We start from the raw sequence: 25,339 nt of genomic DNA on the forward strand, positions 1-25,339 counted from the left end.
GCAGAGATTTAAGAACACACAAGCAACGGTCTAGGAACAGACTGGCACTTGTCGGAGACACAGGAAATAGTCCACATTTTCACCTGCCATCAACAGCAATGCTGTCTCTTGCTCACCTAACTTATTCTTCAGTGCAGACAGCACAACTATCTCTCATGTTGCGTCATAGGTAGAGCTACTCCTCAATTGCAGCAGTAAGGGCGGCTGCCCCTTACTTGCCCAAGACAGCTAGGCTTCGCCTCCCTATTGGCCGATCAGTTTCTTGCTCTGCTGGGTGATATCACACTCATCACAGCTAGCAAATCTATCTCCCGCCTGTCTCAGACAGCAGAGCTGCCCCTCACCTTTCATAAACACTGGTGTGATCCCACAAAAGTTACAGACAGAAGAGCCATGCCCTGCTTCTTTGCGCTCCAAGGGCACTGGAATTATGTGATTGTGCGGTCACGGCGATTTTCGCATAATTAGATATTTGCTGCATAATCCATCATCTGCTGGGTTTAAAAAACGTGTCCCTCACACGTGCACATAACCTATACATCTGACAAATGTAACATGAAAACATATTTTGTAGCCTAAACAAATACACTTGAGCAATCTGCCCGGCGCAGTTTGGGCACTCTAAACACATACATGAGTGCATGGTGCATGAGCGCCCCAGTTGAAAACCCGGTTGAGAGCAATACTTCATAAACTGGGCTGACAGAAATGCACCGTTTGTGCAAGCACCTTTCACAATGCGCTGAGTCAGCCCGCTCCTCCTCGCCTCCCTCCTCTAACAAGCATCGATCTCTTGTCTTTATGGGGCCATGTGTTTCTAATTAGAAACACATGGCCCAATAAAGATAAGAAAGTGCTTTGCGACGGCAGCAAAGCTGGCAACCCAGTCCGGCTCTGAGGGGAAAAGGAGTGAACCAAATCCCTCATTTCCAATGGCAGGCCACCGTTTAGAATAAACGGTGATGCCAGCCAATGGAAATGAGGGCTTGGCCTTCATGTCCCTCTCAGATTTTTTTCCCCCCAAGTAGTGTCGCTCTGCGAGCTGCGCATGCGCGCAGCAACACGAGGCGAGACCTAAAGCAATCTTTAGTAAAAGACGTTTTTATTAAATTCTGAGTTCAGAGAGGCTAAACTTTCTTTTTATATCTTATCCCTATGGGAAGATATGCTTGTAAAATGTTACAAAGCATTTCCCAGTCTGTCCTATGGGGCAAGAGAGCCTTTCAATAGTGAAAAACAAAATTGGCAGTATTTCGCCATCAGGACATGTAACACACATCAGTACATGTTCTACCTTTCACATACACTGCACCCTACCCAGGGGGGGGTACATTGGCCCTACCATAAGAGTGTCCTATATGTAAGAAAAGGGAAGGTTAGTGCCTGGCAAGTGGGTGCTCTTCCAAAGTCGACATGACAGTTAGTAAACTGTGCACAGGCACTGCAGTGGCAGGTCAGAGATATCTTTTTAGGGTTACTGATGTGGGTGGCACAATCAGTGCTGCAGGCCCACTAGTAGTATTTGATTTACCAGCCCCGGTACACCCAGTGCACTTTACTAGGTACTGACCAGTAAATCAAAATATGCCAATCAGGGAGAACCAATCATAATAACAATTTACACAGAGAGCATAGGCACTTTAGCACTAATTAGCAGTGGTAAAGTGCCCAGTGTCCTAAAACCAACAACAACATGTCAAGAAAAAATAGGAAGAAGCAAAAATTTTGGGGATAACCCTGCAAAAAGGGCCAAGTCCAACAGCCCTCAAGACCTGGCTGTTCGATTAAGCCTACAGGACCTGCAAGTGCCTGGATACCCTATCGGATGATTAGCCACGCTTTATAAATCCTGCTCGATCGAAGCCTTGATCACCGTGGAATTCACAGTTAGCCTTTCTTAAACAAGTAAAGCAAAGTGACTCATTTTTTATAGCCTCTATCCAAGTATCGATGTCTTCAGGATGGTGAAACACTGACCTATCAATTGCTCCTTCTGTCCATTCAAGTGTGGGAATCGATAGAAATCGCTGTTAGCATGAGCTGAAGCCATTTTGTTTGTGGCTGCCATTTTAGTTAGCCAAGGAGTGACTCCCCTGCTTGGCAGGCACCAGAAACGCTAATCAACGGTCGCAAACTTTCCTGCTCCCGCCGGAGTTGGAAGTCCCTGCAGCCCCAGAAGTGGATTTCCTGACTTCCTGACGGCCATTGTGAGTCCCCAGCAGAGTTGAGGTGAGTGGACCCCACGAGTGATGAGGAACAGCAAGACCCGGGTACCATGAACTATTGTCGCGTGCAACCCCTTCACGACATTCTCCGAACTTGTGCTTTGGACCATTTATGGTTCAAGCCTCCAGCAGGTTTTGCAGTGAAAATCAGAGGCCTACCCCATCCCGAGCGACCGTGGGCTCCTGTAAAGCATTTCCTTCTGAGGCGTTTTTGCAATCCCTTGCCTGTTGGCTTGTGGGTCCCCTGAAGACTTTCTGATCAAACCAAGGGGCTTCCCTGGTTGCTCCAGGCCTGCCTTCACTCACCCTCACTGGGTGAGCCCCACAGACCTTGCTGGTCTGCAATGCTGACTTTCTTCGATTTCCACAAGACTTACTGTTGCCAAGGCTTGTTGACTCCAATCCGGTTGCCGACACCCCAGTAAGCTGCAGACGTCGTGGGACACTCCGAATCCAGCTGCTGGTCATCGTCGATCCTTCCTGGACCTCATGAGCAAAGAGTCAAAATGCCCTTGATCACCTGAAATCACCCGACTTCCGTGGGCATCCAGCTTCCTGGTTCCCGGTCACTGGCAAGTGACTGTGAACACTGTCCCTTCAATTTTCAGGTCATCTGCATCTAGAATCCAGCCTTGGATTCCACCGGACACTTCTCCAGTCTTCACAAGCAGCAAATCTTCTTTGGTCTCCATAGAAAACAGCGACGCGCCCCAACACCAAAAGACACCTATGCACCCGGCTTCCCTGGGTGAGGTAACTCGTGCACTCCGGTGCCATAGTGTGTGTTGGCCCTCGAATTACCTACCTTGCTTGTAGACTTCCTCAAAGTACCCTTAAACTTTAAAAATCAAACCGAGACTTGCTCCATTTTAATCAATAGGGAACCCGCGGCTGTGTTCACACACTGCACGCGTCTCCCGTGGGTTGTTTACTTACCTGCTTTTACTGCATTAGTGAAGACCCAGCGATTCTACAGGCCCTAGGCCGAGTCATTCTGCAAGTCGACTTTCCTAAACCTCTTTTTTAGTATATGATCTTTTCCGCCCCTAGGGCCCCAGCAATATTTGTGCTTAACTTATTGTGAAACATTGATATTTGAATGTGTTCCTGACTTCTAATCTCATAAAGAGATTAGTAGAGTGTGTCTAGAAATAAATACATATATAGTTGATATATATACCTGTGTGGTGTCCTTTCATTTGGTAATTCAAGAGATTATAAGGTAAAACAAGCTGCTTTATATTCCTCAATGACTGAAGGCTGCTCTCCACAACTACCACTAGGATAGCTTTCTTTAAAAGGTTGTCTTAAACCTATCTACCATAAAAGTCGAATTGGACTGGTGCAAGGTGGCCACTATAACTAGTGACCAGCATATGCCAGGCCAACTTCTCACATGGTGTTTTCTGTGAGGATATTAGAATACAGCAAGGCCTTTTTCGTCTGAAAAAGCATAGAAGCTAACGCCTTCAGGTCGTAAAACACAGCTGAGTAACATGGCTATGCCCGGGCACAAGCTACAGATCAAGCTGTGGGGACTAGGTTTTAAGTTAGTACAAAATGGTATAAAGGCACGTGCATTGAAGACTACTGATTTTAAAAGTTAGAAATATATCTTCATTATTTTGGATAAAAGAGAGAAAGGATAAAAGTAGGGACTTTCTTGTTGCTTTTCTAATAAGCACATCTGTGGATGTGATGGTAAATAATTATTGCCCTCTAAAAAGTGACACAAACTTTTTATGTTTCACTAAAACTTCTGTGCTTAGTGTTCTAAATAAATGCATTTAAAGGTAAAAGGAAAGGAATAAGGCTTGCTTTTCATATGTGGAAACATCAAAAGAGGTTAGTGATCATTATTCAAGAAAAATGACAACATGACTACATGAAAAAAATTGCTAAAAGTCATTGCACTAAAATCGCTTTTGCATTATTATGATCTTTATAATGTCTAATAAGACTATTGTGGAACTTCAATACTATTTAGTAAAGTAGAAAATTACCCTGTGCAAAGCGTGCGTTAAAATTTCAATGTCTAAATGGTTAAATATACTGTGCATCAAAATTAAAAAGAAGAATATTAGTTTCTCTAGCAATGACAATTTTATTCAATCTTAGGGACAAACTTAAAATATGAATCCTAGTATGGCCTACTGGCTGCAGTCTTAAATACACTTACAAGTTATGCAAAGAGTAGCTGTACAGACATATGAAGTACATTGCAAGCCTTTATGCGCAAGAATTCTGGGAGTATTATGGCATTCTGAAAACTAAAATTTTGAGCCAGTTCTTCAGGTGTTAGAAAGCACAGCGCACAAGAATAAAAAATATAAAGAGCAAACGTTGCATCCTACCTTTAAAATATCAGTGCACAGGCACAGAGCAGGAATGCCTTCAAGCTATGCTTCTCGTGAGTTACTTTGAGCTGTGATAATTACGTGGGGATAGCTTTGCACAGACATGGGACAACAGGTTTAAGGGTCAAAGGCTGAGTTCTATATTCAGCAAACTGGCAGGGCTAAGGGCAAGGCTTGCTCTGGCACTTCGACCTAGGAAGATATTCCAAAGGAGGGGGGTCAGCGCAGAGAGAGAGCGAAAGCTTTGCTTATTATTTTTGGCAGGAGACCAGGCCGGTTCCGCAGAAGCTTTGTGAAGGGGGAAGTGACTAAGGAGGATTGAGAGGTCACTGCTTATAAGTGTCATTGACATGAAAAGTGTGACGCTTGCAGCAGAAGTGGGTATTGGAAAAAGGTGGGGGCCGGGAGTGCTCATAGTGGCTGGTTAGCAGCCCAGAAAGTTCTGTGCTGGGTGCCTATTTTTAGTTTACTGATAAGATAGGACGGGCCAGACGAGAAATTGAAGGTTACAAAGCTGTCTTTGTATTTTACATAGTCAAAATAGGGGCACAAAGAAAGATAAAATTGAGGTAGCTGCCTGCTTGTATGTTGTAGACATGACAGGCCTAAGAGGGACACTGAAGGTAAGTAGTGTCAGTTATGATTTGTGCTTTTTATTATTTTGTGTGTTATGTTGAAGTGTCTTTCTTACTGTTTTGTGTATTTTTGCTTCTATTCAGAGCTCTTTCATGAAGTGTTCTAGGGCTGACAAGACTATAGTTGGACACGTGAGTTGGTTTGAAAAAGACGTCATAGGTGTGCACAATGGTCTACGCAGTTTTATATAAAGCGCTTTAAGCTAAGTCCCCCCTCTCCCGTAAAGAATGGGTTAGATGCAATCGCAGCAGCGATGGACCATACCACGAGGTGGTGGAACGAGTGTTCCGTATGTACCCGTGGGACCTAATCAATGTGCGAATTGTAAAAAAGAAAGGCGCTGTCAGCTGTGTGTTGAAGTATATGTGTTTTTAAACAAGTTGTTTAGAAAGAAATGTTGGTGCATTTTTCATTTTTGTGCGTTTTGTCTTTTTATGAATTGTTCATGCTGTTCCTGTGTGTCAGATGAGACACAGTAAGTTGTGTCGACAGGTCACCACTTAGGTCACCTACTGTTGAAGGGGGGAGAGGAAAGTAAGGAAATAGAATATTATTTTTAAGCCTGACAAATTAAGCAGGCCAGAATATTAGTTTTTGGGCTGCAGGTTCACTGTGCATAAAGTGCATGACACAGTGTTGTGCGTCATCGATCATTTACATAATATATTGAAATTGTTTTATGTTTTCTGAGCTTGGTATACAGCAAGTATACATGATGGCTTGTCGTGTGTTTTTATTTTATGCACGTTTTTGTTTTTGCACTTTTTTCTTTTGATACTATTACAAGCTCCCCTGTGTTGTGAGGGGATGGTCATGACGATGCCCATCGATACGCAACAGTTGGTTGGACTTGTTCCGGTTACTAAATTTCACAGATATATTTCATGCTGTGAACATGACAGACAACAATTCACCAGTGCATGTCTATTTGGCTATAATGGTATTGAAGAAAAAGATAGACAGGATTAAAAGTGTGTCACCTGCAGTCAGTCATGTTACTGCCCCTCCCTATTGTAAAATTGGTGGAGATGGAATTGGCATAGCGACAAAGGGACGAGCAGACTAGATTGATGTTCCCTGATTGGATCCTTAAGGAGAACTATAAATCTGTGGCTCTTGCTAAAGGTGACCTTTTAAACTTTCTCATGATATTGCATTTCTATACGTAGTCATATGAGACACCAAGAGTTTCTTATTTGCTATCCTGAGTAGCAGGACCGAGACTTTTAAGTGGGTAGAGTGCTCCCCCCTGGACAGGTGATGTGGGAGAGGATAATGTTTTTGGATCAGACACCAGAGAACTAAGAATTATTAGACTAGTGTGACAGGTATTCTCAGTGACCATGAGGAGGCATTGTTCAGCTTGTGCATTGCATAGGGCACCTCATGCACAATTACTAAAAGGGGTATTTGCATGCCCCTGATCATTTGTATCATGCTCGTTCCCTTTTTGGCCTTTTCCAGATAAGGAATGCAGGAACATACAGATGTAGTAATTCAAAAGATGTTTACTCCACTAGACAATGGCGCTCTGTGTGTGAAGACATACATTCAGATAGAAATTCCATGTAGCAATCTACCCTTAGCTGGCAGAGGATAGTCCTCTCACATTGAAGCTGGCGAGGATAGTCCTCTCACATTGAAGCTGGCGAGGATAGTCCTCTCACATTGAAGCTGGTGAGGATAGTCCTCTCACATTGAAGCGGGTGAGGATAGTCCTCTCACATTGAAGCTGGCGAGGATAGTACTCTCACATTGAAGCTGGCGAGGATAGTACTCTCACATTGAAGCTGGTGAGGATAGTACTCTCACATTGAAGCTGTCGAGGATAGTACTCTCACATTGAAGCTGGCGAGGATAGTACTCTCACATTGAAGCTGGCGAGGATAGTACTCTCACATTGAAGCTGGTGAGGATAGTACTCTCACATTGAAGCTGGCGAGGATAGTACTCTCACATTGAAGCTGGTGAGGATAGTACTCTCACATTGAAGGTGAGGGCTGGTGAGGATAGTACTCTCACATTGAAGCTGGCGAGGATAGTACTCTCACATTGAAGCTGGTGAGGATAGTCCTCTCACATTGAAGCTGGCGAGGATAGTACTCTCACATTGAAGCTGGCGAGGATAGTACTCTCACATTGAAGCTGGCGAGGATAGTACTCTCACATTGAAGCTGGTGAGGATAGTACTCTCACATTGAAGCTGTCGAGGATAGTACTCTCACATTGAAGCTGGCGAGGATAGTACTCTCACATTGAAGCTGGTGAGGATAGTACTCTCACATTGAAGCTGGCGAGGATAGTACTCTCACATTGAAGCTGGCGAGGATAGTACTCTCACATTGAAGCTGGTGAGGATAGTACTCTCACATTGAAGCTGGCGAGGATAGTACTCTCACATTGAAGCTGGCGAGGATAGTACTCTCACATTGAAGTTAGTGAGGATAATGGAGACGACCCAATTGAAGAGACCAGAAGTATTGCCCTTGGCTCTGTATTGTATGAGGGCGACAGCGCATTTTAGATCAGAGCTGTCCCATGGCTTTTGGCCCTCCTGATTGTTGCGGGCCACCTGCTCACTGCTCCAGTGTCAAGCAGCAGGCGATTTGTTTTTGTGCTACTTGTAGGAAAATTAACAAAAAGTTACCTTTCCTATGCCACCAGGTTCTGCAGGTTCTCCCAGAAAAGAAAACAAAAAGAGGAAGGACTTTGGCATTTTGACCTGCAGAACGGTGCTCAGATAAATCGTGACTTGTGAGAACAACAGCTACAGTCCCAGCACTCAGAAAGCAGCAAGGCTGGACAGCGATCGCCAGCGCGCCGTCAGTGGCATCTCCAAAGCATCGCATTTGCTCCATCAGAGGGTGTTGGACAGCAGAAGAAGGAGGAGCTGGTTCCCTGCTTGCCGCAGAACCAGAGTTTCAGCACAAAAGAGTGAAAGAAAAGGATGCATCCCTGTTGTTGACGGCAGGGCTTACTTAGGGTTTTATGCTCCACCTGTCATGTGCTGGTAACCTCTGACAGCGTGCAGTCCCTCGAGCCCCTTGGCCATAAGTCTTGGCCACCCCTTTTTTCTTTGCTCCAACGGAAGGCCAGTGCACCAGAGGATCTGAGATTTGCAAAAGGCACTACATTTGTGGTGCCCATGTTGAAAGATAAAAAGCTACACTGATGCACCGCCTTGAGACATTGAGACTGTAAAGTGAACAGCGGTGTTTGCCTGGAGGACACCCTGACCGACACAATAGAAGCCTACCAAAGAGGCTTAGAACGGACTTTGGCGTAGTTGATCATTGATTGAAGAAGGTCGCAAGTGACTATCATTATTATAGAAAGTAGGTGTTCGATATGTTCCCATTTGGGAGAGTTGTCGCGCAAGAGGAACAGCTTCTGGCGGCCCAGCCCATAGGTCAAAATGATCCTGGGTGGCCTAGTTGGACCACTAGAACCAAAGTTGTGGTTTTATTCTACATTTTTTGTTGTTGTTATGATTATATTATTTGGCATGATATGTTATCAAGTTTAGACATGGCTCCGCCCCAGAAATGATGCAGGTTGGTCCAAATTGATCCTCCAGAGATGAAGTAATGTGATAGTTTTTACGGTCCTCATGAAACTGTTTGGAATAGTGTCCTGTCTAGTGGAGCATCATCAAGTTCATACCCTGATAGAGACCGCCATTGTTTCACCTGCTCATGCCTATGCCATGTTTGTCCTGCGTAAGGAGGGACACCGATAAAATATGGGCAGTATATGATTAGATCCTACTAGTTGTAGGGCCTGTGGATTGCTCCCCATTGTGATTTGTTGTGAGACTTTTTTCCTGCTGCCTGTTTTCAATGTGGCCTAATGCTCTGTTCCCTTTGTGCTCCTGCTTATACCTTATATACCCACTTAACGAAATGTTTAGTATATAAATGCCCACCTAGCAATGGATCAGGATATTAATGAATGTATGAGAATACATGTGCAAAATATTTTCTATAGTCCTTCTAGATCATAGGGATGTCTTCAGCTAATGCTAAAAGGGCCCTCTGTGAGAATCGATAGAAATCGCTGTTAGCATGAGCTAAAGCCATTTTGTTTGTGGCAGCCATTTTAGTTAGCCATGTGCTGGCCATGTGCTTCTTGTCTCTTTACTGTTGTCTGTTTTACTATTCTGCTGACATCATCACTATAGTTAACTCTTCCTGCACTGAGCCCAAGCTATGTACATTTAGAAATGGCCTGTAGTTGCTAGAATACACCTGCTTTAGAGTGTAACTGTCAGGCTATTCCAACTAATGTAAGCTGTATTGTTAGTATTTTCTGTCTAACCATGTATGTGAATAGCTATTCTTGTGTATGCTTGTGCCTCCTCTTTTTGACTCTTTATGCTTACTCAGCTGTAATATGGGCATAAATGCCCCATGGTGTCTGCATTCCATGTACTGCCGTATACATTGCCTGTGGGTTCTGTATTGATGCTGTCCCATCCATGGATGTCAATAGACTTGTTATTTGATGTTACAGCTTCCGTGCCAATCTCTGTTCTGTTAGTCTAAGGACATGCGAGCAAAGAAAGGCAAACTCCTGTAACTGGCAGGCCCCTAAAAAGGCTCGTTCCCTCACAAGGACTGAGGATTTATATTTGTATTCTTCCCGCTGTGACTCTTCGGTCACCAAATGGGCCCACACAGTTCAGTAGTATTATGTTTTTTATAATTGTTACTTGGTGGGAGCCCAGTCGGAGAGGAGTGTGGTACAGCGTTGTTGAATTTGTCATGACAATTTATCATAGGAGACTCTGGAACAGGAAAAGGGCTTTATCATGCTGCTCAGTGACAATGAGTCGGCTTTGTTAACAGGACACATCACTGGATGTGTCATCCCGTCACCACACCCAGCAGTGACACCGTAAACCACCTCAATCGAAGTATACAGGCATAGAGTTGATAAAATGGATACAATGTCTCTTGCCTTGTGTTGATGGTTTAAAATGTGTATTGTGCTTATATACAGAACCATAAAACACACAAATGATAGACGGAATTCAGAATAAATCAAGCATTCATCCCCAGTCAAGCGATCTGGGTTAAATCCATTGCTCTTTTGCTTACCATGCCACACCAGTTCAGACCCAGCCATATGAAAACCATTGGCCCTGCTCCTCATGGGAACAGTCCACCTCGAACTGCAAAGCCAGGTACTCCCTGGCCCAGAAACAAGCATCCTGGGACCGGTTTTCATCCCTCATCAGTCAGCTTGAATCCAGTGCACAGTGAGCCTGGGACCCACGTCTAGGCATACCCTTGGCCCTTTATATGGTTCCTACCCAGGGTGGGCTTTCCTATGGTACATTGGCTGTGCGGTGCCCTTCAAATAAATGCCTTGTCACTTTCTGTACGTTCATACAGTTACTTCATTAATAACACTGTCACAGTCTCCAAGAACTCGCCCCGAGTTCTGCAAAGCCATCTCTTGCTTCATCACCCAACTCGCCATTGCCTCCGAACACTACATATTCATAGCAGATCTCAACTTCCACATGGAAGACCTTAGCGACGTCAGCACTGTCAATCTAATAGAAAGCATGAGCAACATTGGCCTCATCCAACTCGTCATCGACCCAACACACATCGTAGGGCACACGCTTGACCCCATCTTCATCTTTAGCGAAACAATCAAGTACCACCATGTCATAGAACTCGCCTGGACCGACCACTCCATTGTCCACTTCACCATCACAGGGCACAGCGCTACACAATGCTACTGAAACCAAAGCCAAACCACTAAGGACACACCAGCGCAACTGGAAAACTGTCTCAGACATGAACTGGGACAACACTCTCCATTCCAACTGACCGGACACAGCTCCAGACCTTAAACAGGCCATCAGGAACTTCACACACTGGATCACCAACTATGTCACCCCCACTGAGCCAAACAAGATCAAAGAATTGGCAAAGAGTGTCAACTTCTTTACCCCGGAACTTCAGACTTCTAAATGAGACTGTTGGCTGGAAAGAAGACGGCGTTCCAATAAGGATCCAGTGCACTACACCACCTTCAGGACATCGATCAACCACTACCACCTCCTCCCTAAAGAAGCGAAGAAGAGTGCCCTCACATGCTGGATAAAGATCAGATCGAACTACAGGAATGAGCTCTTCACCATCGTTATGGAATTCAGCAACCCTGTGTCCACCGAGAATATCATAACTCCCTTCCGGGATCTGTGCTACACGCTTGCTGACTACTTCCATTAGAAGATCTCCGTCATCTACAGGGACTTTGAACCTCAGCTCTCTGCCAGCGACAGCCTCGACCTCCTCACACCCACTGACACTAACTCTGACCGCTTCCTGGGATCTTCTCATTGCACAAGAAACCACCTCTATAATGAACTCCATGCACTCTGGGGTACCCACTGATCCATGTCCCCACCATATATTTAACCTCAGGAGCAAGGCGATCAGATTAGAGCTCACAAACCCACTGAACAAATCGATCGCCATGGGCTCCTTCGCGGAAGAGTGGTAACACGTAGAAGTGAAACACTTCCTGGAAAAACGTTTAGCAGACCTAGAGCAGCTGAAGAACACCCGACTGATGCCCCTGCTCTCGTTCCTGGCCATAGTCTTTGAGAGGACAATTAATAGTAAGCTGACCAGACACCTGGAGCACAACAACCTCCTGGACTCCTCCCAGTCAGGCTTTCGTGCCAGTCACAGAACAGAGTCTGCCCTGATAGCAGCCACAGATGATATCAGAGCCCTCCTGGACCTCAGTCAGACCACAGGCCTCATCCTCCTTGACCTCTCGGCTGCCTTCGACATGGTCTTCCACCAGATCCTGATCGACAAGCTCCACAACATCGCAATCCAAGGAAATGCCTTCAAATGGATCGCCTCCTACCTCACCAGAAAATCCCTGAAAATCCGACTCCCGCCTTACTCCTGAGCTCAAGGACATCATCTGTGGTGCCTGACAAGGATCCTCCGTCAGCCCCACCTTCTTCTACACTTACATGATAGCCCTAGCCAAGATTATTAGATCACAAGGGCTGAAGGTAATATTCTACACCAACTACACCCACCTCACCAACTAAAGACACAACTTACATAGGTGCATGGCCAACATCACCGACTTGAAGCACAACTGCCTAAAACTGAACACGGACAAGACGGAATTCCTCATCTTCAGTAACCATGCATTTCCTTGGAGAGACGCATGATGGTCAGCAGAACCTGGCTTCTTCCTCTCCCTTACCGATCATGCCTATGACTCACAATGCACATGCGCTGCAAGATGATCTTGCAACTCCCCACCAGCACCAGACAAATGATCACCCAAGCCCTCGTGACCAGCTGGCTTGACTACCTAAACACTTTGTATGTAGGAATCAACACTAACCTCCAGAGACAACTGCAGACAATACAGAACTCATCAGCCAGGCTAATCCTCAACCTCCTGAAGCATACCCCACACCACTCCCAGTCCATAAAAGAGAAAAGATACTGACCCACGTTTATAAGGCACTCCACAACGAAGGAGTTGCCTACATCAGCCAAAGCTTATTCTTTAACCAGCCTGCCAGACATCTGCATTCCGCCTCCCTCTTGCTCGCTCAAACTCCCAGAGTCTGACAAACCAGGCACGGAGGCCGCTCTTTCTCCCACCTGGCTGCAAAGACCTGGAATGAACTTCCCCCGACACTTGAGATTTGCCTCATCAATGCATCTGGAAAGATCTTGAGATCTGGCTGTTCAACTGATCGGCCCCTCTGACAACTCCTTCCCCAACGGCTTGAGAACCTCAAGGATGATTTGCAGCGCTTAATAAATACCCATTGATTGATTTGAGTCTGTACATTCATATAGATTTTTCCCAGTAGGGAATTTGATGTTGTTTTAACTCTCCCTTGCTAATAAATGCCTTGCTACATTCAGTGCAGTCTTCAGAGAGGACTTTTGATGTTGCGTTAGCTCTGCATTCATGAATTCATGGTCACATTCAATAGATGTATAGAGTTTCTCTCCTGTGTGAACATTCTGATATATTACATTTTGTTTTGTAATCGATCCCTTGCCACATTCTATTTATTAATAGGGTTTCTCCCTAGTGTGGATTTGTTGATGCTGCATTAGCTTATTCTTCCTTGGAAGACTTTATTACACTCTGTACATACATTAGATTGTAGATTTTCAGATGTCGCTTCAGTTGACCATTTCTTATGAATGCTTTGTGGTATTCAATACATACATATGTTTTCTCTCCTGTGTGAACCCTCATTTTGTATAAAATGTTGCTTTGTAATGAATGCCTGGTCACATAACGTAAATTCATGTGGTTTCTCCTCACTGTGGACCTGATATGGTTTTAAATCTCCCTTTATATTAAATAGCTTGTCACATTCAGTGCAGTTTAATGTTCTCTTTCCATTTGGTATAAATGCTTTGTCACATTTTGTACACTGGTATAGTTTCTCTCATGTGTGAACCTTCTGATGCATTTTTAAACTTTGCTTTGTAACAACTCATAAGTCAGTCAGTACAGCCATATCGTTTCTCACCAGTGTTGAATTTCTGATGTTGTATTATGTACATTCATAGAGTTTCTCCCCTGTGTGGACTTTCTGATGTTGCATAAAATTTGATTTTCTAATGAATGCCTTCTCACATTCAGTGCAGTTAAATGGTTTCTCCCCTATGTGAATTTTTTAATGACGCTTCAGCTCTCCAGTTGTTATAAATGCTTTGTCACATTAAGTGCATTCATACGGCCCACCCCCCAGTGTGGACCTTTTGATGTTGCTGTAGCTGTCTATATTTTATAAATGAATTGTCACATTCTGTACATCGATATGGTTTCTCCCCTGTGTGGACATTTTGATGTTGCTTCAGCACTCTATTTGTTATAAATGCTTTGTCACATTCAGTGCATTCATATGGTTTCTCCCCAGTGTGGATTTTCTGATGTTGCTTCAGCGCTCCATTACTTGTAAATGCTTTGACACATTCAGTGCATTCATATGGTTTCTCCCCAGTGTGGATTTTCTGATGTTGCTTCAGTGATCTATTACTTGTAAATGCTTTGTCACATTCAGTGCATTCATATGGTTTCTCCCCAGTGTGGATTGTCTGATGTTGCTTCAGCGCTACATTCTGTGTAAATGCTTTGTCACATTCAGTGCATTCATATGGTTTCTCCCCAGTGTGGATTTTCTGATGTTGCTTCAGCGCTCCATTTCTTGCAAATGCTTTGTCACATTCTGTACACTGATGTGGTTTCTCCCCAGTGTGGACTTTATGATGTATCATTAGATATGACTTTCTAATAAATGCCTTATCACATTCTGTACATTTATATGGTTTCTCCCCAGTGTGGACTTTTTGATGCCAAACTAGATTCTGCTTAAATTGAAACACTATATTACATTCTGTACATTTATACGGTTTCTCCCCAGTGTGGACCACTTGATGCCACTTTAGATTTGTCTTCGATCCAAACCCTTTATTACATTCTGTACATTCGTACAGTTTCTCCCCAGTGTGAAACCTCTGATGTTGCATTAGCTCTCCATTAGTTATAAATGCTTTGTCACATTCTGTACATTCATACGGTTTCTCCCCAGTGTGGATCATTTGATGCTGCTTTAGACTTGTCTTCCATTCGAACCCTTTATTACATTCTGTACATTCGTACAGTTTCTCGCCAGTGTGAAACTTCTGATGTCGCATTAGTTCTCCATTTGTAATGAATGCTTTGTCACATTCAGTACATTTATATGGTTTCTCCCCATTGTGGATTTTCTGATGTCGCATTAGCACTCCCTTTTTTATAAATGATTTGCCGCATTCTGTACATTGATATGATCTCTCTCCAGTGTGGGTTTTCTGGTGTTGCTTCAGCTCTGTATTTCTTATAAATGCTTTTTCACATTCAGTGCATTCATATGGTTTCTCCCCAGTGTGGATTTTCTGATGTTGCTTCAGCGTTCCATTAGTTGTAAATGCTTTGTCACATTCAGTGCATTCATATGGTTTCTTCCCAGTGTGGAGTTTCTGATGTTGCTTCAGCGCTCCACTACTTGTAAATGCTTTGTCACATTCAGTGCATTCATATGGTTTCTCCCCAGAATGGATTTTCTGATGTTGCTTCAGCGCTCCATTACTTGTAAATGCTTTGTCACATTCAGTGCATTCATATGGTTTCTCTCCAGTGTGGATTTTCTGATGTTGCTTCAGCGCTCCATTTCTTCTAAATGTTTTGTCACATTCAGTGCATTCATATGGTTTCTCCCCAGTGTGGATTTTCTGATGTTGCTTCAGCGCTCCATTACTTGTAAATGCTTTGTCACATTCAGTGCATTCATATGGCTTCTCCCCAGTGTGGATTTTCTGATGTCGCTTCAGCGCTCCATTACTTGTAAATGCTTTGTCACATTCCGTGCATTCATATGGTTTCTCCCCAGTGTGGATTTTCTGATGTTGCTTCAGCGCTCCATTACTTGTATATGCTTTGTCACATTCAGTGCATTCATATGGATTCTCCCCAGTGTGGATTTTCTGATGTAGCATTAGCTCTCCCTTTGTTATAAATGCTCTGTCACATTCTGTACATTGATATGGTTTCTCCCCAGAGTGGACTTTTTGATGTCGCTTCAGTTCTCCATGGGTTACAAATGCTTTGTCACATTCTGTACATCGATATGGTTTCTCCCCTATGTGGACATTTTGATGTTTCTTCAGCTCTCTATTTGTTATAAATGCTTTTTCACATTCAGTGCATTCATATGGTTTCTCACCAGTGTGGATTTTCTGATGTCGCATTAGTGCCTCATTTTTTATAAATGATTTGTCGCATTCTGTACATTGATATGATCTCTCTCCAGTGTGGATTTTCTGGTGTTGCTTTAGATTTCCCTTTCTTTTAAATGCTTTGTCACATTCAGTGCATTCATATGGTTTCTCCCTAGTGTGGACTTTTTGATGCTGCTTTACCTCTCCAATTGTAATAAATGCCTTGCCACATTCTGTACATTCATACGGTTTCTGCCCAGTGTGGACCATCTGATGCCACTTTAGACTAGTCTTCGATCCAAACCCTTTATTACATTCTGTACATTCGTACAGTTTCTCGCCAGTGTGAAACTTCTGATGTCGCATTAGATCTCCATTTCTTATAAATCCCTTGCCACATTCTGTACATCCATACGGTTTCTCCCCAGTGTGGATTTTTTGATGTTGTCTTACATTATTCTTCCATTCAAACACTTGATTACGTTCTGTACATTTATATGGTCTCTCCCGAGTGTGGTTTTCCTGATGTTGTTTTAGTTGTCTACTTGTTATAAATGCCTTGTCACATTTTGTATATTCATATGGTTTCTCCCCAGTGTGGATCATTTGATGCTGCTTTAGCTTTGTCTTCCTTCTGAACACTTTATTACATTCTATACATTGATATGTTTTCTCCTCTACATGGACACTTGGATGCTGCATTACATCTTTCATTGCAAAGAGCACTTTTCCACAGTCAGTACATCGATACGGTTTTTCTCCAGTATGAAGTTTCTAATATCACACTTGCTCTTTTTTTGCCTGGTAAATGTTTTGTCACATTCTAGAAATTCATACGGTTTCTGTCCGGTGTGTTCTTTCTGGTACCAGGTTATCTCTTCCTTCGTAATGAGCACCTCAGACTTGCTTCAGTAGGTCAGTGTGTTGTGTCTTTAATGTCTATCAGCTGATATCTAAGAGCCAAGTACAGACCTCATTGGGCAGCTTGGGTTTTCTGCTGTAAAAAAAGACTTTGGCGAGGCATTAGCCTTCAAGGGAAGAGTTTTTGAGGCATACTGTTTTTACATCACTGCCCACACCAGTGATGTTAAATATCTTCACTTTTTTGTTTATTACTGCATTTATTTCACCTGTTGGATTAAGAAAAAGAAACACTGAATAAGTTTAAATGCAAAGCTCTTCAGAAAAACCTATTGGCTTTTAATGATACATTTAAGTGTCCATATAGACAAGTGCGCTGAAGAAATTCTAGATTCCACTTTCAATGTAAAGATGCAATAGGCAGAGTAAGGGCATACGATCCTTACGTGATCCCCTTCTATCGAAGAGTGTGGACTCAAGGAGTAACCAAGAGACCAGAGACTGTTCCTTGTTCAGCGAGTGAGATCTTCTCCCCACGACACACTACAATGTTAAATCCACAGCACCAAGATGCTTCCCTTCTTAGCCAGGGAATGGTTCCTATTATCACACGGCCTAACTAATAATACAAGATGGAGCCTGTTAGAAACCGGGTCTCTAGTTGGCAGAGGAACGTACCATGTCCAAATAGGGCCAGCAATCCTAGTCAGGGTAAGTCACAACACAATTCCGAATTATGCTGTGCTCACCCCCTGGTAGCTGGGCACAGAGCAGGCAGGCTTAACTTAAAAGGCAATGTTTAAAGTGTTTGTGCAATAACTCATACAACAACACAGTAAATACCTCACAAAAAGACTCATCAACAGTCTAGAAAAATAGAGAACATTTATCTGAGTAAAACAAGTCTGAAACGATCAAAATCAATCAAGTAGAAGCTGAGATATTGAATGTTGAAGAAATAAATGGAAATAAAACAATTAAAAGCAGGTAACTCTAAAAAAGGTTACTTCAGGTTGGCCGCGAGGGACTGGTGCAAGTTCAAAGTTCAGGCCGACTGTGATGGAGCGCAGGAAGACTACAGGGACTCATTTGGGCCCGCTGAACACAGTACCTTGGAGTGCAGTGTGCGTGGTGAGGCCTTGTGCCATCTAGCGGCAGAGGCTTTGCAGGGCTTTGCGCTGTGTCACATCGGATTAGGCAGAGACTCCGCTGCAGAATCCACTTCTGGGGTCCAGGACTTGGAGGGGGCACCTCAGACAAAGGTAGGACTTACAGACGGTAGAGTCTAGCAGCAACAACAGAACTGCAGGAAGTCTCTTGTGTCTCTGACACTTCAGAAACAGGAGGCAAGCTAACAAGCCCTTGGAGAACACTTTGGAGTGAAGACAGAGTCCAGCTCTCCTTCCAGGAGAGTCGGAGAGCTGCAGTCCAAAGGCCAACACACAGAAAAGCAGTTTTTCCACTCAAACAGTTGTGTCTTTTATGCAGCACCACAGTTCTTTTGACAGCGGTTCTGTGTAGATCCAGAAGTGTTGTATATGACACGGCAAGAGACTCAGCACTTACGTCCAAATGTGCCTTTGATGTGAGGGAAACTCCAAAGTGCGGTTTTGAAGTGCACCAGTATCTCCACTTCAACCCCAGCACTCACTCCAGACTACCAAAGGGAGTGATCAGTCCTTTGTATGGGGTCAGTCCACTGACATGTGAAGGGTGGGCCCCGTCCTCCCATCTGCCCAGGAAGACCCATCGGAATGCATATGGCTGCTAAATCACACCCAACTCGTGCAGTGTCTGTGGCTGTCTAGAAGTAATGCACAAAGGCGGCAGTCACCTAGCCCAGACGTGTATTAGAGACAGGGTGTAAGGCACAAAGAGCAGTACAAGCAGAGAAAAGTCCACTTTCTAAAAGTAGCATTTCTAAAATAGTAATGTTAAATCAGACTTTACCAGTAAAGAGGATTTATTATTACTATTCCAAAAATATGAAATATGAAATGGCTACTACTTTCCAATCAGGAATTACAGCTTAAAGGTATTCTAAGGAATTCCCAGTGCGAACACAAGTGCGGGATTGCCCCTGGACTACGGCTGTTTGACATAGACCATAAATATTCTTTCAATTTGTAAATGTGAAGACTTACCAAATTTATAATAACCCTGATAAACAAATACCCGTGAAGAGCTACTACTTTAAAATTCAAGTCTTGAAAAAGCCCTGGTCTACTCAACCCTATGGGCGAAACACGTGTCGGCTGTTAGCACTTACCAATATGATCTCATAATAACATCATTCAGAAATAAGGATGTAATTTGTGTGGTGGACTATTTAAAGAAGACTCACTATAACATAAACATAACAAGTTTTTCCAAAAAACGACTCAATGAATTTTTCTTGATCATCTCAATACTTAAATAAATGAGGAGGGGTATCTACTCATGTTTCACTAGCCAATGAGCGTAGGCCTTACAGCAGTGAAAATGGAATTTAGCTGTTTGTCACTACCAGGACATGTAAAACATAGAAGTAGAGGTTCTGACTTTACTTACATAGCACCCTCCCTTTGGGTTACCAAGGGCCTTCCTTAGGGGAGACATATGTAATAAAAGCAGAGTTGAAGGCTTGGCAAGTAGTGTTAAATGCCAAGTCGATGGGGCAGTAAACTGCACACACACAGGCATCGCAGTGGCAGGCTTGAGACATGGTTTCAGGCTGCAGATGTGGGTAGCACAATCAGTGCTGCTGACCACTAGTAGCAAATAATTTGCTGACCCTGGGCACATGTAGTGCACTTTAATAAGGATTTATAAGCAAATTAAATATGCCAAGTGAGTATGAGCCTATGCTACCATGTCAGACAAATCTGAGCTGCTCTTTTTCGGCTGTGCCCCTGATCCGGGCTGGAAGACATGGTGGCCCCAGGACATGTCCCCCCCAGAGAAACCATCTTCTCAGGTAAAAAATCTCGGAGTGGTGTTTGACGATGATCTATCTTTCCGTCCACACATCCTGGGATTAGCAGGGAAATGTTTCAGCATCCTCAAGATGCTCAGGAAATTTCTTCCTCTACTCTCACTGCAGTACCGTAGGAATGTAGTCCAGGCGCTGGTGGGCTCCCGCCTGGACTATGCGAATGCACTCTTTGCAGGCCTACCTAAGTATCTGTTATCCAGACTGCAGATTGTTCAGAATTCGGCGGCCAGAGCTATCTATGGGCTGCCCAGGAGAGCTAGTGCCTCTGCGCTCCTGACTAGGCTGCACTGGCTCCCAATTTCGGGGAGAATTAGATTTAAGCTCCTCACTCTGGCATTTAAAGCCCTCCATGCGATTGGCCCTAACTACCTGAGGAAGCGTGTTGTTTTCTATGTGCCGCGGAGGTTGCTGAGGTCGGCGGACCTGGCTAAAATGGAGGTGCCTGTGGTCAAACGTGTTCGGATGGGAGGTCGTTCCTTCCAATATGTGACAGCCTGCTTGTGGAACGAGCTCCCACTCTCCCTTCGGAAAGCGAACAACCTTCTGGCTTTCAGGAAGGAGTTGAAGACTCTGTTCTTTACCAAGTAACCCGCTGTGACTGTAGTAGGTTTGCCTTTGGTTTCTTGTTTCTCTGGGCCTCTTTGCCAAAGCGCCGGGACACCCTTTTGGGGTAGCCGTGCGCTCAAAAAGTGCGGCTTAACATAACATAACATTTAGGTGAGAGAGCACAAACACTTTAGCACGGATTAGCAGTGGTTACATGCACAGAGCCCTAAAGCCAGCAAAAACGAGCACAGAAAAAGGAGGGAGACAGGTAAAAAGTTGGGGGAAAGACTACCCTAAGACTGTCAGGTCTAATAGAGCCTTTTCCAGTGAATGGACCACGCAACACAGAGCATCACAATAACAGCGGAACACACAAGCAACTGCTGCAAGGGAGTCCTTTATACTATCAGAGAGCCTGGGATAGGACCTGGACAGGTAATCGGAGCATCTTCCACATAGTGTGCCCAGAGATCAGAGGCTCTGACCAGATCTACACAAGGAACAGGAGGTTTACAACCATAATAAACAAACATTGGCAAAGTCAAGAAGTCGCACCTTTTAGACGTATAGGCTTTCCCAATGCTGCACAACATCAAGAAAAACAAGCATTTGCAATGCAATAGGTCTCGCATTTGTTAGAGTTAGAGCTACTGGCGTTGTAAATGTACATATATTTTACTTATGTGTGTAGTAGTGGATGGATGTGATGGCAATTGTGCGTTTTACCATTAATCTAAAAGAAAGCATATTGATTGTGTTTCTGGTGTATTGGGCTTACTGCGATACAGTTTAAAGCAATCCTGGATTTGTTTTAGCAAATGGAAACTATGCATTTATTAAGGACACGACAAGAATGCTTCATTACATAAAGGGAACTGCTGGGTATGGACATATTGAATCCAAGAGAATAGGAGATACCTGATTATTTTATTTGTGGGTATTTAATAACGTTAAGCAGTATGATGGTGCTAGTTTTAACTGTTTTTTAACACCACGTTGGGTGGCTGCTATGAATCTGTTGCGATTAGTGCTAGGGACCCACAACGAGCAGAATAAAAAGAGAAAATTCCAGGTTGTAACCAGTAGGTTTGTGCACAGACTAATGAAACATAGCCAGAGGTTGTAATGATAGGATGAGCAGGGAGACAGATCCCTGGGTGCGGACACAGACTGGAGATGCACAGGACGCATAGGCATAGGGAGCAGAGACCCGATGAGCAGGGCTAGAGTGAGGCAATGTGAGTTGAAGCGGACACAGGAATTACAGGTTATGAAGGCAGCGATCCCATACAGTGGACACACACTGGGGGCACAGTGAGAAACCATAAACCAAAAGGGGGCATTTTTTGGGGTAGACACATTGGAGAACAAGGGGATCAACCAGGCATAAGGAAAGAATAAGAGGATGAACAGCCATCAAGGCACAGAGGCCGGGGGCCCATGCAGTGGACACAGTGGGAAGGAAGGCAACTTGTGAGAGCTAGCATATTGCAGGGAGGCAGAGTTACGGTGAGCACATACAGCTACGGAAAAACCGATGAGATGTATATCTGCGTGAACCCATTAAGAGGTAGCAAAGAAGAGCCACATAGGAGTGTCCTGAATTTTTACAGTTTGTCCTGAATTTTTACTCTTATCATCCTAAATTTACACCCATGCCAGTTGGTCCCCCAAGGTGGTAGGGGTGCATAAAGCGCCTTGGTGGGCCTAGCAGAGGGGGCAGAGGCTAGTGCCTGAGAGGAGGGAAAGGCAAGGCAAGCATAGTGCTTTAGGTTAAGTAGAGGAAGAAAGTGCTCCGGGGTGAAGGGGCAGTGGGGATTGCTTCAAAGGAAGGACATTGTAAAAGAAAAACCCAGCGCTGGTGAATCACATTCTCAATGACATGGAGTCATTATGTGAACCTACCTGGTCAGTAAAGCCTTTGAGAGTGGAGCCATGTCAGGATTTCACAATATCCACCTGAATCTTATTTACATGCGATAATGAAAATGAGAACCAGAATGGGTGCGTAGTCTGGCCCTCGTCGACCTGCGTCGGATGACCCTGATGTATAAACAATTACAAAGCATTATCACGATGCTGCCACAAGAAGAGCAGGCATTGGGATGCTAATAATCATATCCAAAATAAAACTGACTTTTATTTTTAAAAAAAATGTTTTTAAATGTTCTAGCTAAGAAGGTAATGGTTATTGATATTTATTGAATGACTATATTATTGTCTTATTAGGAACACAAGCATTTTGAGAAGACAAGTTGCCTGCCGAGAGTGCTGGTTATTCATTCCTCCTCAAGTGTCACACACGACTCGCCACTGATAGAAAAGTACCGGACTCCTGGAACTGGAAGGGATCTTGAGTATGACAACTCTACAGAGGGTTCATTTTACAAAGGTGAGTTTTTAATAAACCAGTGAGGCTGACTAAGACCCTCGTTTCAAAGGTCGTGCAAATTTGGTTGTGATACTGCTGCACCAAAAATAATGTATTTATACATTATTACTATTCATTGTTTAAATTAAATATAAAGTATTTTTCAGATGTCAATTAGTTCCTCATGCATTACAATGCAAAACTTCAGAGGAAACCGAGGTATATTTCTGGGTGAAGCCAAAATGCTTTAAGCATTTAAAGAAGCATTAACTGTCATACAAACAGCTGCCTTGTTTCACCCTCAATGCTCGTTCCAAACTAAGGGGCTGATTAGGATGGTGGTCTGACTTTCATCCAACCGCCACCTTTTCGCAAAGGTCGCGAAGTCTATGTTTTGCATTGCGGTGGGTGCGGCTGGCTGCAGCACACGCCGCAGTTCAAAAAGGGAACACTTAGCAATTCCCTGCCCTTCGTGGCAGGCACCATGCGGTACCTGCCACATGGTGCAGGAATATGTAGGAAGCACCATAGGTGCCCCCCAAAACCCACAGCTGAGGGCTAGGAGGGAGGAAGGGGGCACACTACAGGCCCCCATAGTCCATTTCCGTCTCCCTTTTGATGGCGGGTTAACTGCCATGAAAAGACAGGCTTAAAGGCACATTGTAAACCCTGCGGCGGTGTCTTGCAGGCACCGCCACCGTTGTAGGGAATACAACCCCCTACGCCGCACCGGCATGCTAAAGGAGCCCGTCGGATGTGTGGTGGTCTGTCTTTCCAACCGCCAACCATCCGCCAGCCATTGTAATATGGAGGGCAGAAAACATGGTTACGACGGCACCACCACCGACGGGCTGTCGGTGGCAGTCTCACCTTCATCGTAATCAGCCTCCAAGTGTAATTTAATCAACGCCACTGAAGTTACCATGTAAAACGTTGTAAAGGGGGCTTTGCACACCTGTGTAAACTTCTAGGAGGTCAATGTACCATTCCTTAGACAAGATCCCTGAAGCACCCATTCATTTAAAGTTCCTTCAACAAAAGTACTCTACTCCATGGAGTACTTATTTCTCAGGCAACAGTGTCTAAACCATCTGTGGAGTTTAGAGAATAAAAATGGATGCAAATTAAAGTAATCTGTAAGCTGGAGCACGTACTACTTCCTTGGCAACAAAAGTTCCCATCCCCTCAATCCCTCCCCCTCCGAAACAGCATTGGGTGGAAATTTCTGAAGAACAGATACCCTTGGGTACTAAAGCATGGTGGCATCTAGTACAAACGGGTCACAAAGTCTGCAAGAGATAGATGTCAAAGGCTTGTATGTCAAACTGGCCATTACGAACTAGATCAGTTAACTACCATGAAAGGCAGAACTAGGATTGCCACAAGAATATTTCGTAAAAAAAGAAATCTGGTTTCTACCGGCAATCTGAGTGCATCAAGTAAGTACTAGGCAACCCTATGACAAAAAGTAAAAACAATCCTCAAAACTAAACTGTAAACGTAGGGAGAATTCCAACCTCTGCACCCCACATGGTAGCACCACTGGTCGACCTCCAGTAACATCAGTTAAAATGAAAGGTTTTGTTAGGCAGCATTGCCAGGTGGTAGATTCAGCACAGTAACAATGCAAAGCAGCAAGATAGGAAGGAGTCCACCTAGCAAACCTTACTTTCAACCCCACTTCTCATACGAGGACCTCAACAAGGGAGTCAGGACAAGACAGAAGCAGCTACAAAAACAAGTTGTGTCACCAAACGCAGCCACAACCTTCAACCTCCGAATGACGTTTCAATTGAATCGGCGATTTGGTGCACAAAATATAATTGTGTGCTCTATTCGTTGTCGCAACACTGTGGTGCAGGGGTCTCAAATGTTCTCCTGACAAGCTAGAAGTTCACTCATTCAACCTCCCACTAATATGCAAGCATTCACAATGCCATTTCCCTCCCAAATACAGACATGTGAATTACTCAGCATATGAGCCCGGAGAGAATGGAGCGAGGTGTAAGCAAGTACACTTAAAGCGCCTTTTGTGCTACGGCTCAAATAGCAGCTCTTTTTAGCTACAACCGATTGAAGTAAATGATCTGGGTGAATGAGAATGGCATACACAATCTGTAGCCGTGAACTGCCAACGGGCCGGATAATCAGAGCTTTGCACTCAAGTGACCAACAACCAACCAATGAAGAGTGCGCCATGTCCCATACAGCACATTCCTCTATGGAAACTGGGCATGTGGACCAGGAACTGGCTGTGAAAGGATGCTTCTGGTAATGGTCAAAATGGACTGGGCCAAACTCCCATCACCCACCAAAGCAGACATCATGCAGGACTTGATAAGGAAAGATCCGACATAGCTTATGCATGCTTGCTGAAAGTAGACAATAAGCTCAATAGAACATTAGGTTGTTTCTTGTCTCTATCACGGAAATTAGACATGATTTACCCAGAGTGAGGACTGGGCTGAACTATAACCTGTGAGAGCTATGACCAGCTATGACCAGCCACCCGGGAGAACACTACTGATCAGACATTCTTCACACTTGATCAGTAATCATCTGTCGGGCTTCTGTTCTGAAACTAC

General features: G+C 44.2%; 1 protein-coding gene across 3 annotated transcripts in view; it reads right to left on the reverse strand.

Moving 5' to 3' along the window:
* Positions 1–4,318: 4,318 nt before the first annotated feature.
* LOC146822424 (uncharacterized) overlaps positions 4,319–25,339 on the reverse strand; it is a 67,355-nt gene continuing 46,334 nt past the window's right edge. For all 3 annotated transcript variants that reach the window (XM_085613518.1, XM_085613519.1, XM_085613517.1), the window contains exon 2: positions 4,319–17,132. In XM_085613518.1, the coding sequence (XP_085469644.1) occupies positions 13,975–16,716 (2,742 nt within the window). In that variant the 5' untranslated portion in view covers positions 16,717–17,132 and the 3' untranslated portion in view covers positions 4,319–13,974. The remainder of the gene's footprint in view (positions 17,133–25,339) is intronic.

This window comes from Triturus cristatus, chromosome 6, assembly GCF_964204655.1.
Source record: "Triturus cristatus chromosome 6, aTriCri1.1, whole genome shotgun sequence".
Classification (NCBI taxonomy): Eukaryota; Metazoa; Chordata; class Amphibia; order Caudata; family Salamandridae; genus Triturus; species Triturus cristatus.